This window comes from Saccopteryx bilineata, chromosome 5 (genome assembly GCF_036850765.1).
Source record: "Saccopteryx bilineata isolate mSacBil1 chromosome 5, mSacBil1_pri_phased_curated, whole genome shotgun sequence".
Classification (NCBI taxonomy): domain Eukaryota; kingdom Metazoa; phylum Chordata; class Mammalia; order Chiroptera; family Emballonuridae; genus Saccopteryx; species Saccopteryx bilineata.
The window spans coordinates 209,482,317-209,500,780 of NC_089494.1; the positions used below are offsets into that span (position 1 = coordinate 209,482,317).

The 18,464-nt window shown below is 40.4% G+C and overlaps 1 protein-coding gene across 3 annotated transcripts; it reads right to left on the reverse strand.

Annotated features, from left to right (window-relative positions):
- Nucleotides 1-5,008: 5,008 nt before the first annotated feature.
- LOC136306280 (growth-regulated protein homolog gamma-like) lies at nucleotides 5,009-17,399 on the reverse strand. 3 transcript variants are annotated; one of them, XM_066232763.1, is made up of 4 exons: nucleotides 17,206-17,399; nucleotides 16,983-17,106; nucleotides 16,781-16,864; nucleotides 5,009-5,434 (listed from the first exon to the last, which is right to left on the reverse strand). In XM_066232763.1, exons 1-4 carry the CDS (start codon nucleotides 17,306-17,308, stop codon nucleotides 5,395-5,397), a joined length of 351 nt encoding a protein of 116 aa, XP_066088860.1. In that variant the 5' UTR covers nucleotides 17,309-17,399; the 3' UTR covers nucleotides 5,009-5,394. The 3 variants fall into 3 exon arrangements, with proteins under 3 accessions (XP_066088860.1, XP_066088861.1, XP_066088862.1); XM_066232764.1 differs by lacking the exons at nucleotides 16,781-16,864; nucleotides 16,983-17,106; nucleotides 17,206-17,399 and adding exons at nucleotides 6,165-6,248; nucleotides 6,367-6,490; nucleotides 6,590-6,803; XM_066232765.1 differs by lacking the exon at nucleotides 5,009-5,434 and adding an exon at nucleotides 15,515-16,067 and having other exon boundaries at nucleotides 17,206-17,395.
- Nucleotides 17,400-18,464: the final 1,065 nt, after the last annotated feature.

Sequence of the window (18,464 nt, forward strand, 5' to 3'; positions counted from 1 at the left end):
CCATAGCACTGTTTCAAAGGAGAAATGCACCCCCATGTTTATGGTAGCGTTGTTCACAATAGCGAAGATCTGGAAACAGCCCAAATGTCCGTCAGTGTACGAGTGGATTAAAAAGCAGTGGTACATATATACAATGGAATACTATGGGGCCATGAAAAAAAAGGAAATCTTACTTTTCGTGACAACATGGATGGACATGGAAACTATTATGTTAAGTGAAATAAGCCAGGCAGAAAAAAGAAAAATATCATATGACCTCACTCATTTGAGAAATCCAATCAACAATGTGAACTGAGGTACAGAAATGAGACAGAGTCGAGATCAACGGGACCAGAGGAAAAGAGGACAGAAGGAAAGGGGATGATAGGATGGGATAAACCTGAAGGGAAGGGGGAGGACGTTATGGGGAAGAGGGCAAGGGAGATGTTGAGGGGAATATGGGGGAGGGGGGATGCATTCAAGGTAAAACTAGAATCTATGTAAACACAATAAATTAAAATCAATAAAAAAATTGAAAAAAAGATTAACATGGGTTGCTTTACAAAATTTCTTTTATAAGCTTATTTTATTACTATATTCTTAATTTAATTCTCTGGCTAGTCAGACTAATATCAGTAATATACATATTAATTCCCTGTTTCATCATCATATGTCAGGCACTGTTTAGCTCTTTATTCAATTTATAACATAATTCTAGTAACAACTACAAAAAGGAGATTCTATTATTGCACCTTTTTTATGAAAAGAGGAATGAAGTTTAAATTTATTTAAAAACTTAACCTTACACAACTGAAAAGTGTTAGAACTGAAAACTGTGCCCAGATCACTCAGGTTTTTCATAGCCTAGGTTCTTAATCAACCTATGAATAACTCCATGTACTTCATCGTTTTCTCCATTCACCAAGTTAACAAAACCTATCTTAAGTTCTTAGCATTTGTATTTTAAAATTTTATCCTAAATGCATTCAAGAATTGTTCTATACCAAAACCATATTTCTTATTACCTCAAAGTAAATATGTGTCACTTCCTGCTTGCCTCAGGCCTTACCCCTGGAGTGATTCAATCAAGACATGTCAACGGTACTACTCTAGTAGCTCCAGGGGTTCCCAAACTTTTTACACAGGGGGCCAGGTCACTGTCCCTCAGACCATTGGAGGGGCTGGACTATCCAAAAAAGCTATGAGCAAATCCCTATGCACACTGCACATATCTTATTTTAAAGTAAAAAAATAAAACGGGAACAAATACAGTATTTAAAATAAAGAACAAGTAAATTTAAATCAACAAACTGACAGTATTTCAATGGGAACTATGGGCCTGCTTTTGGCTAATGAGATGGTCAATGTCTGGTTCCATATTTGTCACTGCTAGCCATAACAAGTGATATGACGTGCTTCTGGAGCCGTGATGCGTGCGTCCCACATCACTGGAAATAGTACTGTACATGAGCGACGCCGCACTTTGCAGCGTTGCCACATACAGTACTCTCACTGACCACCAATGAAAGAGGTACCCTTTCTGGAAGTGTGGCAGGGGGCCAGATAAATGGCCTCAGGGGGCCGCATGCAGCCTGCGGGCCATAGTTTGGGGACCCCTGAGCTAGACACTTCATAGGCCAGGAAAAACATGCTTTTTTCTCTACTTATAATGGGTAAGGAAGGAGAACTTGTCCCATATTCCCCTTCTGAATGGGTTTGTCTGGAAACACAAGCCTAAAAACTAACTCTAGATCTTTGGTACATATATTAATCTCTCTAAGAGCCAGATAGCCCCAGGCTCTACTTCTCTGACATGGATGTTTCTAAATTCTGTGAGTGTATCACTTTTGACATATAATACTTTGAGAGATGGCAATTATTAATAGCCATCTATGGTCCTTGGTGCCAATTAAACATCAACAGGAATAGCCAGTTTGGGGTGTGGTGAAGAAGGAAACTTTATTCAGTGCAAACAACTTCACTGTGATACAGCAGGGCTGTGAAAACAGCTCGGCTTTGGGACAGCTCCATAATGTTACAGCTGCACTACTAAGCAGCAGCCCAGCCTGACTGGAGCTGAGATGGCTCTGGGGCTGAGGCCCTTCTGCAGTCATACAGCACTGCTTTGCTGCTCCTGCTCCAGTTTGGTGCTGGACGGCTGCCCTTCAGTGAGGAAAAAGCAATCTTCAGTCTTTATTGGAAAGGAAAAGTGTGTTTCTGGAGCTACAAGGACTAACTAATACAGACAGAAACCCTCACTCCTAGTCCCTGATTGGTCTGTCTTCATGCAAATGATGACTCCAAATCCTCATCCAATCCTCATGGTTTGATTGTCCCAAAAAGCACTGTCCTGATTGGTCATAATAAAGTTGCACAGCTCTGATTGAACAAAGAAAGTCAGTCTTACTGGTCAAAATATTCAATACAATTTCAGAAACTTCTTTATAGGGGCTTGCTCAGATGGCAAGAATACCATCCAGGCAGGCAATTCAGCACAAGGTTCTCCCTAAAGTGCTGTTTGTGTAAGAGGGACCTGTTTAGAAATGGCTGCTAAGCTCTGCTTTTAAATTTGAACCCAGTTGGCCACCAGGAATCCTCTTAAAAATAATCTTCTTTCTAGGGTTCACATGTTCCAGTCTCCCCAGCACCCTGGGACTTAATCTGAACCTTAGTCTTCTAGGAGGCAGTTAGGTATGAACAGAATAAGAATGATAGGGCAGGTACTGATAGGTCACCAGGGCTGAAAATACTGGGCAAAACTGGGGTGGGCCCTAAACTGTGCTTTAGACCTTCCCCTGACCTTTCCTTCTCTGACATGTTGCTAGTTACGGAGTAGAGCCCCTTAGAGTAGGAACAAGGGGGCTGGAGAGAAGCCTCATATGACTCCCATACAAACCTTTACGTGAGGGTTCTTAAGCATTAAGCCTTCAGGACAGGAGGTTTTGGCCCAAATCAAATAATCTTAAGAATAAAGCATGGAAACAACCAAAAAGCCCTTCAATAGAAGACTGGATAAAGAAAATGTGGCACATATACACTATGGAATACTACTCAGCCATAAGAAATGATGACATCGAATCATTTACAACAAAAGGGTGGGATCTTGATAACATTATACGAAGTGAAATAAGTAAATCAGAAAAAACCAAGAACTACATGATTCCATACATTGGTGGGACATAAAAACGAGACTAAGAGACATGGACAAGAGTGTGGTGGTTATCAGGGGTGGGGGGAGGGAGGATGTGGGAGGGAGGGAGGGAGAGAGGAAGGGGGGAGGGGCACAAAGAAAACTAGATGGGTATGCAACATAGTTGAATGACAAGATAACCTGGATATGTTTTCTTTGAATATATGTACCCTGATTTATTAATGTTACCCCATTAACATTAATAAAAATTTATTAAAAAAAAAAAAGAATATAGCCTCAGGTGTGTTGACTTGGAGTTAAGGAAGGAATCAGTGCTGGTATTTATCGAACTTCCGGAAGGGTTTGCATTTGTTCACCTCTGTTTCATTTAAACATTGTTTTTCCATTTTATCTCATTGATTCTGAGAAAATACCATTGAATATATAAAGACTATTATACCTAATTTTTAGAGGAGGACAGGGAGGGCTCAGAGTAGCTACACCCAGATGCTCAGGACAAACCTGGTCATGCACCACCACCTTTCTCCTGCTGAAGGCTGTCAAGGAGCCCAGAAATAGGTTCTGAATCAGAGACAAGTGCACGCCCTAGGTGGCCCTCCCAACTTGTGCACAAATTGTTCCCTATCATTAGATGACAGCCTAGGTGTCTACGATGAAAGCTGGATGTGTTCCTGTCATCCTAGGGCAATGTAAATTAAATGTAAATTTACAGGTTTGGAAACATTTGAACATCACTATACCTATGAATCATTGGAACGATGTTACATTTGTGACTGTTATCTCTCCATGAAGGTTAGAAAGTAAAGACCTTCTCTATTAAACCTTTTAACTAGAGCAGGGGTAGTCAAACTTTTTATTCCTACTGCCCACTTTTCTATCTCTGTTAGTAGTAACATTTTCTAACCACCCACTGGTTCCACAGTAATGGTGATTTATAAAGTAGGGAAGTAACTTTACTTTATAAAATTTATAAAGCAGAGTTGCAGCAAGTTAAAGCATATACTAATAATTACTTACCAAGTACTTTATGTCGGACTTTTGCTAAGTTTGGCAGAATAAATCTTTATAAAACAACTTACAATAGTTAAATCTATCTTTTTATTTATACTTTGGTTGCTCTGCTACTGCCCACCATGAAAGCTGGAATGCCCACCAGTAGGCGGTAGGGACCAGGCTGACTACCACTGAACTAGAGGAAGCTCTCCACTTACTTGCTTTGTCTTCCTTTTTTCCTCATTGTACAAATTATTTGAGTTCAGGAGAAGAATCCACTTTAAAATTTAACCTTTAGCTTCATTGAGAGGGAAACAGATGTATAACTACTTAATGAAATAATTTAAGTGAGAGCTTTTTTAAAAATATGTATAAACATTTGAAAAATTTTAAACAGCTAGGATTAAGTAACAGATTGGTTGAATATTTTATGTAAGACAGGGCTTCTTAAGGTGACAACCTGAAGAACATTGAAAATGTGTCAAATATGTTTTCCAGAACAGTAGTGAAACTAAAAGAAGTGCCAACTAATGACAGCCATTTAGTGAGTGCGAGCTACAACCTATTATAAATTTACAGTACTTGGGTACCCATGAGAAACAAGAGGTCGAGAAATGAAAACGAACTAAAGCAAAAAAATTTGGTAAAAAGTTTTATTTTCATGTTATTTGTAAAGATACATCTATAAATATTTAACTTCTCTATTCCAAGATATAGAGAAACAATACATAATTGACAATAAACAAGGCATTGTGCCTTACTAGGAAGACATAAAATGTCCAAAGGATATTTAGAACATTAGTTCACCTCAACATCAGAAATGTTGACAACATACTGTGAAACTGTTTCAATAAATAACAACTGACATTCTCAACAGTACAAAAATGCATGTACACATAACATTTCCCCGCCTTAATAGTGACCTATTTGCTTGAATTCCCCACTATTTATCTCTAGCCTTTATCATTAGTTGAATGAAGAACACTTAAAATGCAGCATCTTCAATTAAATAACAAAACTGAACTTTGATTTAACATAAAAAATGACCCTTTCAAATAACAGTACAGCAAATTATCTAACATGCTCGTATCTTTAAATATTAGATAGACCATTAATATACAAACTTTCAAAAATAAATAAATAAATACATATGTAAATAAATAGAAGAACTCTAATAATAGTCAAATACATTAAACACAGTCCAGGTGCCCCAAGGAGCACTTTGTTTCTCTTCTTCCATTCTCTTTTCACGCAGGATGCAACAATAACCTTTAAACTTCCTCCTCTGTTCCAGGTCTGTTGGCACGGCCCCTGTGATAAGAAAATTGTTGCTTTTTAGGAATTTGAAATTTGACTGCGCAGCCCTGTACCAGGTGGTTCCTACCTGTACCCTTGCTGCCCTATATGGCAGAAAATGCCGGGCTACTGGATGCTGTTTAATTAGCAATAAGCAGCCTGTGGCCACAACTGTATTATTAGCTTTAAATAGCCAGAAAATAAAGTTACACTAAAAGAGTACATGCATGACATCAATTAAGCCTCATAGCAAACCCCATTTTATTTTTCCCATTTTTATGGATACTCAGAGAGATTAAGAACTTTCTCTGGGGTTACAGAGATAATAAAAGGTGGAGTCTAGACTTTGATTTGGAACAGGGGGTCATTACAAAGTCTTTTCAACACTAAGATTTAGAGGCCATGTTGCTCAAAACCAGGGTTTCACTTTTCAGATCTGAACCCACAGTGATAAACAATGTTTGTTCTTTAATGAGTAGGAAACATTTTAAACCAATGGCCAAATCCACTTAATCTTTTAAGAAGACACATTTACCCACACCCATCTGTATGGGGATGGTGAAAGTAACAGGGATGGAGAGTACTGGAAATATCCCTCTGGTACCATAGCACATTCATGATCTTAAGGACAAATTTAATTGTAAAATAATGATTTTCACTTCTTCAGCTAAACTCTGGGATCCCAGATATAAATTTCAGAGAGCAGATGCCATTATGTTACAATGACTCTAGTCCCATAACTCACTTGTTTAGCATCTTATGAACGATTTTCTTAACCATGGGGGCTGCAGGGTTGAGACAGACTTCCTGTCCATTCTTGAGAGTGGCTCTGCAGAGAGAAGGGAGAATCAACGTGAGACAGGAGGGAGGGCTAGCGGCAGGGTGCGGGCTTCTGGACGGTGGAGGTGACAAGGACTGTGATAGCAGCAGCGCGTGGTGGCACTTACATGACTTCGGTTTGGGCGCAGTGGGGTCCCGGCTGTGTCACCTTCACACTCTGGATGTTTTTGACGTTAATTCCCTGGGAGGTCTGCAAGCACTGGCAGCGCAGTTCGGAGACCACGGGCGCCCCTGCGGGGACAACAGACTCGGTTAGCGGGACTGTCCCCAGAGGGCTCCAGCCCGTCGTCCCCTGTCCCACCCTCAGGCTCCCAGGGCCCCGAGTCTCACCTGCTGCGTGCCGGCAGGCGGCGACCAGGAGCAGGAGCAGCAGCGCGGCCGAGAGGAGCCGGGGGGCACGGGGGGCGGCGGCGGTGGCGGCGGCGCGGGCCATGGGGCTCAGCTCGGAGGGTCTGGGTGGCGGTGCCTGGAGCGCGGGAGCTGTCGGGAGAGCAGGTGGAGCGGGCTCTGTGGCTCCCCGAGACGCACGCAGCCTTTTTATCCATGGCCGAGGCGGAAAGCTCTAAGCTCCCGGGCCGGGAAATTCCAGGACCTGCGGGTCGTTCCCGGGTCAGGAAAGACCGCGCGGCCCCGCTGGTGCTGTCCAGCCAGTCTCTCGCGTGACGCTGCTGACTCTGGAGGGTTTTTTTCCTCCCAAATTTCCAAAGACCGGGGAAGGAGAGGCGGGGGGAGAGGAGGGAAAGGGGTCACGTTGCCTGGTAGAGGAACTATTACTTAATAGTAGATATACAGGCACTGCGACGAACATTAGTTATCAGGATCAGGATTGGGATAATTATGGTGTGTGTGTGTGTGTGTGTGTGTGTGTGTGTGTGTGTGTGTGTGTTTCTGCTACGTACTCATAAATATCTTCTGCCAGGATTGGGATAATTATGGTGTGTGTGTGTGTGTGTGTGTGTGTGTGTGTGTTTCTGCTACGTACTCATAAATATCTTCTGCCTTGATGATTTTGTTTACGTCTACATAAACATACTCATAAATACAGCTGTCATCTCAGATTATATTGATACATAAGAATGCTCGCCTTGTTTCTGATATTTTACAAGCAAAAATAAATCACACTTTGTGTCATATCAGAGATGAGGGAATAACCAGTGTTATTTAATTCAGTGTTTAGTTTAGAACAAAGTGTCCTAATCCTCGCTAGCTTCCTCCTTCTGTGAAATTCTGGAACTTCCAGAGCTCTAGTAATCCATAAGTACCACCTCTTGGGTGTAGAGGGTGTTGATTAAACCAGGAAATAGGGGCTAGTGGTCATTTTGGACCTTTGGGGGGAAGGCTGCATTGGACTCATTGGATCCACAGTTTCTAGTTTTGGACAAGTACCAAAAAAGTCATAGGCATCAGGAAATGATTTCTAGTGTGAGTGACAACCTTTGCTATGTAAGCTCGAAAAAGATGTGTTCGGTGAAATGGCACAAGTGACAATCATTTATTTAATCCCACGTTCTTGTTTTATGCTCACAAATCTCATTTTGCTTCCATGTTATACGGACTTTTTTTTTTTTTTGTATTTTTCTGAAGCTGGAAACGGGGAGAGACAGTCAGACAGACTCCCGCATGCGCCTGACTGGGATCCACCCAGCATGCCCACCAGGGGCGATGCTCTGCCCATCTGGGGCACCGCTCTGTTGCAACCAGAGCCATTCCAGTGCCTGAGGCAGAGGCCAATAGAGCCATCCTCAGCGCCCCAGCCAACTTTGCTCCAATGGAGCCTTGGCTGCGGGAGGGGAAGAGAGAGACAGAAAGGAAGAAGAGGGGGAGGGGTGGAGAAGCAGATGGGTGCTTCTCCTGTGTGCCCTGGCCGGGGATCGAACCTGGGACTCCTGCACACCGGGCGGATGCTCTACCACTGAGCCAACCGGCCAGGGCTTGTTATGCGGACTTTTGACTTCAGTGATTTGATTGTCTTTCTAGAGAAAGAATTTAAGTCATACTTTGATTCTAGTGATTTCTAATAAGACATTTCAAACTGTTAATTTCAGCTCTGTCATGTGTAGCTAATTTTTCACCCGTAGTTTTAACGTCCTTTGTTGGATTATATGTAGGTTTCAGATGATTTAGATGAGATTCTGGGTGCAGATCAGTGAACGTTGTGGGAATACCAAGTGGAAAGGTGTGTGGAGAGGCCAAGAGGAGGGAGGGGATGCGATAGAGGTGGGGGGGAGGTGCCAGACAGCCAGGGTAGGAATTTTGGCTCTTCCAGGTACCAAGACATGACATTTAAACTGTCTGTGTCTTAGTTTCTCATCTATGAAATGGAGCTAAATGGTGTTATCTACCTCAACAAGTTGTTATGATAAATAAATGTTTTAACATTTATAAAACATTATTACATATATTATGCTATGTCATTTTTAAATAAACAAATTATAAATAGCTTTAAAATATAAAGCTATTAAAAGTTTTTGTATTTTTTTAAAGAATAAACTTAGAATGTTTATTCACCAACCAATATAAAGTTTTTGTATTTTTTTAAAGAATAAACTTAGAATGAATATTTTTGTTATCTGGTTTAATTGTTTGGTAATTTAAAATTCTACTTTTAGTAATTTCACTATAAAATATGAATAAAACTAAAGATGTACCTACTTGATTATTATAAAAGACTATGAATGACGGCCCTGGCCGGTTGGCTCAGCGGTAGAGCGTCGGCCTAGCGTGCTGAGGACCCGGGTTCGATTCCCGGCCAGGGCACACAGGAGAAGCGCACATTTGCTTCTCCACCCCTCCGCCGCGCTTTCCTCTCTGTCTCTCTCTTCCCCTCCCGCAGCCAAGGCTCCATTGGAGCAAAGATGGCCCGGGCGCTGTGGATGGCTCTGTGGCCTCTGCCTCAGGCACTAGAGTAGCTCTGGTTGCAACATGGCGACGCCCAGGATGGGCAGAGCATCGCCCCCTGGTGGGCAGAGCGTCGCCCCATGGTGGGTGTGCCAGTTGGATCCCGGTCGGGCGCATGCGGGAGTCTGACTGTCTCTCCCTGTTTCCAGCTTCAGAAAAATGAAAAAAAAAAAAAAATGAAAAAAAAAAAAGATTATGAATGACTAGGTTATAAATTAAGATTTGACTTTACTTATTCTTTTCAGTCATCAGCAGTATAATCCTGAGAAAAAGAACATGGAATTTAAATTTAAATTATTTTTTTAAAAAAGGTGTAGGAAATGAAAGATGACCTAAAGTTTATAAAATATTAGTAGCTCAGCAATAATTGAGACTTTGTATGGAGTGTTCTTTTGACTATCGCCAGAGTTAGGACCCAGACCCCTTCCCCCCCAGGCAAAAATCCACGAAGTAGTGACCTTATATTTATTTTATTATTTATATATATTTTAAGGCTTTATTTTGATTTAATATTTTTAATATGTTTTAATTAATATTTTTATATTGTTTTCATTTTTTAGGCTACAAAATGTTTATTCTACAGCAAAAATAATTAAAACAATAAATGTATAAAAATACCTACCTATATACTGCAAAATCCCTCAATATAGCGAAAACTCAGCAATACAAAATTAGATATATACAACTTAAAAATCCCCGATACAGGGAGACCGCGAAAAGTGAACCACAATATGGCAAGGGACGACTGTAGATACTGCTGTTGTATCTTTCTGAGATTGTTCATTGGAAACAGAGGCTGTGTTTTCTTGATAATCAGTAGCCCAGAATTACAAAAAACATTCTTTAAAAGTTAAAAATATGATTTTATTTTTTATTATAGCTGTATATCTACTTATTTTAAAAATGTAAAGTATAGAAAACATGAAGAAATTCTTATTAATACTTTTGAAACTTTTGCCCAATGAACAAACTTTAGCAGGTCTTTTTTCTTCAACATCCCTAGAAACCCACATATTTTATATGCTTACAGATGGTGATTAAAAATAAATTATTATAGTAATACTCTGATGTAATGTACAATGTTCTAAATCCTTTATATATATATAAACTCCAGTTAATCTTCTCAACTGCCTCCATGAAGTAGTTACCATCTTTTTTCTCCACACGGGACAGAGAATTTAAGTAATTTGCCCAGTTCTCATAGTTAGTAAAATTCAGAACTTGAATTCTAGCATGTGCAGTTTTAACTGCCATACAATATTGAAAAAATTCTTTTTTTTTCTGAGTCAGATGATGGATAACTTCAGGAGAGCAGTTGATTTGGTTTGGTTTAAATATGATTGTTATTCTCATGGTTGAATAATTCAACTTTACCTTTCCTAAAAATAAAAAATAAAAAACTGCTCAAAAGTCTCCCAGTGTTTTATTTCACTAATAGGAAGAATTTTCTTTCATAGCATGACTATGATACATTTTGATTTAATATAATCTCTTATCTATTCATCTGTCTATCTGATTTTCCAAATCAATGAACTTCACCTCCAAAATCTAGTCAGTGAAGATTCTACCCTGAGAGCTTCCCGGAAGAGGGACTTGGTGTGTTAGCTTTATTTGTTGAGATAAAGATCACAGTTTTCTGCTAACCCAATTTGGGTACTTTGTCATCTTTTTTTCTTTCTTTCTTTCTTTTTTAAACAGAATGAGAGTCAGAGAGGGACAGATAGTGAAAGACAGACAGGAACAGAGAAAGATGAGAAGCATCAATCATCAGCTCTTCATTGCGACACCTTAGTTGTTCATTGACCACCCTCCCATATGCGCCTTCACCGTGGGGCTACAGCAGACCGAGTAACCCCCCGCTTAAGTCAGCAACCCTGGGTCCAAGCTGGCGAGCCTTGCTCAAACCAGATGAGCCCACGCTCAAGCTGACGACCTTGGGGTCTCGAACCTGGGTCCTCCGCATCCCAGTTTGACGCTCCATCCACTGTGCCACCACCTGGTCAGGCACTTTGTCATCTTTTGATAACGGAACTATTTTGTTTTTGACACTAACAAGAGTCTACATTTTTTAAAAAAACAGAAAATGTTCATTCTAATGCTTTCCAGATCCAACCCAAAGTATTGGCATAAATAAATTCTCAGGGTGAATGAATGGAGCATCAGAAAATATACAGTAGTAGCCAGAAAGATAAAAGATTTTAAGAAACAGCCTCATACTTATAGAATTATCTATAATTTTATACTAAAGACTTGCTTAATAAACATCAGTTGCTTACAAACTGAAGTGTAAGTTTTTTGTTTTTGTTTTTTATCTAATATTAATTCTCATTACTTCCCTACTTTATAAATCACCATTACTGTGGAACCAGTGAGCGGTTAGAAAATTTTACTACTAACAGAGATACAAAAGTGGGTGGTAGGTATAAAAAGGTTGACCACCTCTGCTTTAATCCATAACAACCCCATGTTTATTTTTCAAAGAATTTATAAAGTGATAGTGTTATAAAGCCTACTAAAATAATTCAATTCTTTCTTGTTTTACCAAGTGTCTTCTCCAAGTAAATACTCATTTTATGAACTGAATGACAGATTTATATTTCTGAACTTAGAATAACACAACCACCAATTTTAAAGATAGAGTCATCCTTATCTTTTGCTAAATCCCATTTTGAGCTACCGTATTTACTGCATTTTGCAACTTTGATTGAAACTATCTAATCTGCCTTTAAAATCTGGAGTTGCTGCCGCATCCTGAGGCGATGGAGCCGCAGCAGTAGACAGTGCAGAGCTGTTTTCCTAATGCTGGCCTCTGGAAATTGTGCCATCACAGCTGCCAACCCTCTTTTGTTGCGTTCCGATAGAATGACTCTGGCTCTCAGGGGAGGAAGATGAAGATGTCTGAATGTGGCATCAAATCCCTGGATCCATCCACTTCTTCAATCCAGAGCATTTCATCTGGTCCAGTCTCTAGTATATTTTCATTTCTGCCTAGCTTGGGCTCCTTTCTTCTTCCGGTTACAGAAACTTGATTTTCTTCAGGAATCATTTCTTTTTCTTTCCAATTTGCGTAGGTTAAGTGGGATGGTCCTACACCAAAGATCCAGGAGTTGGCTGATGACCCAAAGGAGTATTAGTCAGCCCTTGCAATCTCGGCCCAACTCCCAGGCTCTCTGATAGGTGCCAAGGTAGACAAGTGACCTAAGTCTGGTCAAGTCAGAACAAATTCCCCAGAGATGTTTTCGTCAGGAAATAGTTGGGGGAAAAGCTCTTGCTTCCTGCTGGGTCATATCTGATAGAACAGAAGCTTGGATCATTGTCAGTGCTTGCCTAAAATGAAGCCAGAACAGAGAAAAAGAGCCAGACCCAGAGTGAAATTTATGACTAAAGAGAAATTCTGAACGGCAGCGCCTGGCTTTATTTCATCTATTCACCAGTTTCAGAGGTCAGATGATACCCGTTTTCACTAAGCCGAGTTGAGTCGTGTTGTTACTGGCTCCACTCACTACCAGAGTTATCTTTTAAGCAGAAGGAGGTTTCAACTGTAATTTAATTCCTTTCTTCATTCGTTTTCGCATTTTCACTGTTCATTTTCTCAGTATTTATAAAATGGAAACAGTTTAGTGCCGGGGATATTAAGAAGAATAAGATGCTTTGTTTCCCTCTAACTTTCAAAGCAATAGAGGAGATGAAGGCACAAACAAGATTTTATTAATAGAAAAACCTGGCAGATACTTTGCTAAAGCATTCCCAAGGTATTAGAAGTGAGGAGGGGGGGAGGAAGGCACTAATCCAACTTTTATAGAATGGGTTTATGAGAGATGTCAGAAAAGTATTCCAGAAAGAGGTGACCACTCTTAAATTTTAAGAATGAGAAGTTTTCTGGGTGAATGTTGAACTCTGAAGAATGAAAAACATTCTAGGACAGGGCCAGATGAGCAAGAGCATGGCAGTTGGGAAGAGCATGGTGAGGACTTAGAGCACCAAGTAGCTCATGTAGCTAGAGCTCACTCTGTGAGCAGGGAGAGGGCATTCACTGAGGCAGAAGGAGACCTAAGGTCTCAGGCCCTGGAGGCCAAGTGCGTATGTCTGTATGATCCTGTTTGTTGATCAGAACCCAGTTTAGATATTGCCCCCACTGAAAAGCCTCTACAAGCATCTCAAGGTGTTTCCATGGCTCGCACAGACCACACTGTTACATTTATTGGTCCAGGGTATGTCCAGAAAATGAGGGCACAGTTGATATTAAATTCAAAAGACGATTTATTAAGCATATATAACATGCAAAGGACTGTGGTCAGTTTTGCAAAGATGTAAAAGAATGAAACCAAAATTCCAAATGTGAAGTTCTTTAATACCTAACCTGAATGCTTTCTTCTGCAACACAACTTCAGTTCCTATAGTAGAGCTATTCTGACGATTCCAACCATCTATAATTGTTTAACTCCTTTTAATTAACTCAGAGAACAATCTATTATTAGATTTGGACATTATTCCAAGACTTTTAAAAGAATAAATTTCAGCCTGACCAGGCAGTAGTGCAGTGGATAGAGCATCAGCCTGGGACACAGAGGACTCCGGTTCAAAACCCTGAGGTCACCAGCTTGAGCGCAGGATCATAGACATGATCCCATGGTCACTGGCTTGAGCCCAAGGTTGCTGGTTTGGCTCAGCTGGAGTCCCCTGGTCAAAGCACATATGAGATAGCAATCAATGAACAACTAAGTGCCGCAACAAAAAAATTGATACTTCTCATCTCTCTCCCTTCCTGTACGTCTGTCCCTATCTGTCACACCCTACCTCTGTCTCTCTCACTTTAAAAAAAAAAGAAAATATTTCAATATATACTTTGTATTTTCATTTTCTTAAAATTTTCCTTAAACTTTTGTGGAAAGAATAATGAGTAATTACATATACCATAAACCAAAGATCAAAAGAAATGCTGAAACTACAAAAGAATGTCAAGAAATTATCTTTATGGAAATATTTTTCATCATACTTGGTTGTAACAGGCATGAAAACAGCACAGTGATCCTGTTTTCATGCTTCCTGAATTTTGAAAGCAAAATTTAGGAAGTTGAGACATGAGTTATAAACCACAGCAAACATATCAGATACAGTGAAATATGGATATATATTTTAGCTTGGAAAATTACAAATCATAAAAAACTTGATGGTCAGAGAATAACTTCTGTAAAATTTCAACATTTTGAAATTTGTCAATACATTCTTTATGGCTCACATACATTCTCTTTTATTTAAAAAAATTTCCCTATGTTTTGGTAAAATAAATGTGATTTATACTATTGTTGGGTGAAATGTCTATATATATATATCGCTTAGACCAAGTTGGTAGATAGTGTTGCTTAACTCTTCTATACTATTATTGATTCTTTATTATTTTACTTCTTTAATATTTAAAAAGATTTGCTAGAATATTTTAACTATGATTATGGTTTCATCTATTGCTCCTTTTAGTTTACATTTGCTTTATATATTTGATAAATGTTATTTGGTTCATTAAATTTTAAAATTGTTTCTTATAAAATTGTCCCTTATTTTGAATCAGCCTCCTTTAAGGCTGACCAGGTGGTAGCACAATGGATAAAGTGTTGGACTTGGATATGGAGGACCCAGGTCTAAAACCCCTAGGTTGCCGGCTTGAGCGTGGGTTCACCAGCTGGAGCACAAGGTCACTGGCTTAAGCATGGGATCATAGACAGGACCCCATGGTCACTGGCTTGAGCTCAAAGGTCGCTGGCTTGAGCCCAAGGTCACTGGCTTGAGCAAGGGATGACTCTCTCTGCTTAGTCCCCTGGTCAAGGCACATGTGAGAAAGCAGTCAATAAACAACTAAGGTGCCACAACAAAGAATTGATGCTTCTCATCTCTCTCCTTTCCAACCTTATTAAAAAAAAAATGCATACTTGTTTGAAAAACCATTTACCCAAAGCATTTAATAGAAACCCTTGTTAAAATATTCATAAACATTCAAAAGAATATAAAGAACTAATTGGATAATAAATTGGTCAGTGTGAAAAATAGCAGTATCTTATATAAAAACAGGCTTCTCAATGTGGGTGGGGAGGGTAGTGTGTCAAATATTCATTCATAAGTAAGAGAAATGTAAGGGAAGGAACAGGTAGGAGCAGTCTTAAAGTTAGACGTGACCTACAATCTAACTGTACAACACCCTGGTCATCCACCAGAAACCAAAGATTAAGAATAATAAAGCAAAATATCAACATGTTATTTTTTGCAAAACTTTTATTTTCATGTCATTTGTAAAAATGAAACAGTAGTTTTCACTTCTCTTTTCCAAGGCAAAGAGAAATATTTCATAATGAATATTAAACAAGGCATTATGCCTTACAAGCAAGACATAAAATGTCCAAGGGAAGCTTCAACATCAAAATGTTGACCACCTAATATGAAATAGTTTTAATAAATAACAAATTCTTTTAAACAAGTACAAAAAATAGAAATGCACACGTTTTCCTGGCTTTAATAATGACCTCACTGTCTAATTGCTCAGATTCCTCCTCCATCTCTATCACTGTGCCTGGCACTTACTGGTTTCCCAATAAATATTAATTTAATGAGGTACTTAAAACCCATCATCTTCAAATTAAAAAAAAATCAGAATTGAGTTATGTCTCATTAAACACATTCACACCTTTCACATCTTTCAACACCAACATGTAAAATGTTAAAATACAAGCTTTGAAAAATAAATACATATATAAATAAATATATAGCTAATAAAATAACAACGACAGTTAAACACAGTAATCCCATTCTAGTTGTCACTGGAAGCCAGCTGTTTCCTTCTTCATTTCCAGTCTTATATAGGCCAGGATCTCCTTTCAGGAAATGCCGCCATGAGCTTCTTCACTCTCAACTGGTGCTGTCCCTAAGGGGAGAAAAGAGGGACTGTTAGGGGTGTGACAGAAAGCTGCTCTTCTCTCTGGACACTGAAGCTGGGGGGAGTTTTGCACGCAGATCTTGGCCCAGCCCTGCACTAGGAGAAGGTCCCACTGTGTCTTCTACTCTGCACAGCAGAGAGCTTACACTTTTTTTTGAGAAAAGCTGGACTGTGGACTAGGCTAAAGATTTACATGCATGACCTCACTCAATTCTCACACAATACATGAAATGGCTACTATTATCTACTCCTTTTTGCTGAGGTTCAAAGGGATTAAAAAACTATCCCAGGGATCCTAGGCTTGACTTTGGGGTGGTCTTGCTGCAAAGTTCCTGCTCTTCACTATTAAACTTTCCAGACCCATGTTATTCTAAACCAGGGGGTCCATTTTTCAGGTCTAAAGCCAGTGAGGGACTGAGATAAACAATGTTTGTTCCTTAAGGGATAAGAGACATTTTAGCATCATTGGCTAAATCTATTCAATCTCTTAGGAAGATATATTTATCCATACTCATATGAATAAGGATGGAGAGCAATGGAAATATCCCTCTGGCACCAGAGCACATTCATGACCTTGGTGGCAAATCTAAGTGAGAAATAATAATGATTTTCATTCCTTCAGCTAAACCCGGGATTTCCTGATATAATATTCAGAGGGCAGATGCCAGTATCTGTCAGCAATGACTAGTCACATAACTCACTTGTTTAGCATCTTATTGACGATTTTCTTAACCATGGGGGCTGCGGGGTTGAGACAGACTTCCTGTCCATTCTTGAGAGTGGCTCTGCAGAGAGAAGGGAGAATCAACGTGAGACAGGAGGGAGGGCTGGAGGCAGGGTGCGGGCTTCTGGACGGTGGAGGTGACAAGGACTGTGATAGCAGCAGCGCGTGGAGGCACTTACATGACTTCGGTTTGGGCGCAGTGGGGTCCCGGCTGTGTCACCTTCACACTCTGGATGTTCTTGACGTTAATTCCCTGGGAGGTCTGCAAGCACTGGCAGCGCAGTTCGGAGACCACGGGCGCCCCTGCGGGGACAACAGACTCGGTTAGCGGGACTGTCCCCAGAGGGCTCCAGCCCGTCGTCCCCTGTCCCGCCCTCGGGCTCCCAGGGCCCCGAGTCTCACCTGCTGCGTGCCGGCAGGCGGCGACCAGGAGCAGGAGCAGCAGCGCAGCCCGGAGGAGCCGGGGGTATTGGGGGGCGGCGGCGGTGGTGGCGGCGCGGGCCATGGGGCTCAGCTCGGAGGGTCTGGGTGGCGGTGCCTGGAGCGCGGGAGCTGTCGGGAGAGCAGGCGGAGCGGGCTCTGTGGCTCCCCGAGACGCACGCAGCCTTTTTATCCATGGTCGGCGGAAAGCTCTAAGCCTCTGGGCCGGGAAATTCCCGGTCCCGGTCGGGAAAGACCGTGCGGCCCCGCCCCAGGACGGGGAGGAGGGTGTGGGGAGAGGGGGGAGGGACCCGGGGGAGCCGCCCCGCCCGCCTTACAAGTGACGCGACGGACTGTGGGATGTTCTTTTCCCGCCCAAATCCCCAAGGCTGGAGTGAGTCGCCAAGCAGGAGCTACGGCCTGTGACCGGTGACTAGGCGCTCAGTAACCCTAGTGCGCAGGGCGAGGGGATCAGACCCTTAGACACCTGTAGAGATTAAGCCACACACTGCGGACCAGTAATTTTATTGCTAGCTTTACCCAGTGGCCAGATAAGTTTCTATTGAACAAGTATAAGAAACGTTTTTACGTAAATGTTAAAGGAACGCTTTAAAATTAAATACCCATTGCATTTTGAGTTACTTATTACGTTTCTTATAAGCTAATGTCTTTTTAAAATATGATGTTTATAAAACTGTGTAATATGAAAACACAAGAATTCTTGTGGTCCGTCCACAATGTGTTAAGGGGAGAGAATTTCTCCCAAAGAAACTTTAGTTGTGGCATTGTAGAATGGCAGCCTATCTATCCTTTTTCTTTAATGTAAAATATTATTTTGTTTAAAAAAATATATTTTACCAATGACTATATGTTCTAATGATTTTATGAAACATTTTGAAGGTTTTTTAAAATTAATTTTTAAACTTTCTTACCATACATTTAAAATATAACTGTTAAACAATAAATTGCACATATTTCAAGTGAATCCTATTCTGAATTTGGACCTACATGTGCACCTATTATACTATCAAGCACCACAAATAATGAATACATTTATTACTCTAGAAAGTTTCCTATTAGCTAGCCTCCTTATAATCTTCTCTCACATCTTATCTAATTGCTTTATGTTGAAGCAATTACTAACTTTTGTCATTATATATCATTTTGTATCATTTAGTTTTTTATAAATGGATTAATGAAATATGCAGTTTTGTCTAAGTTCTTTAACAGCATAATTATGT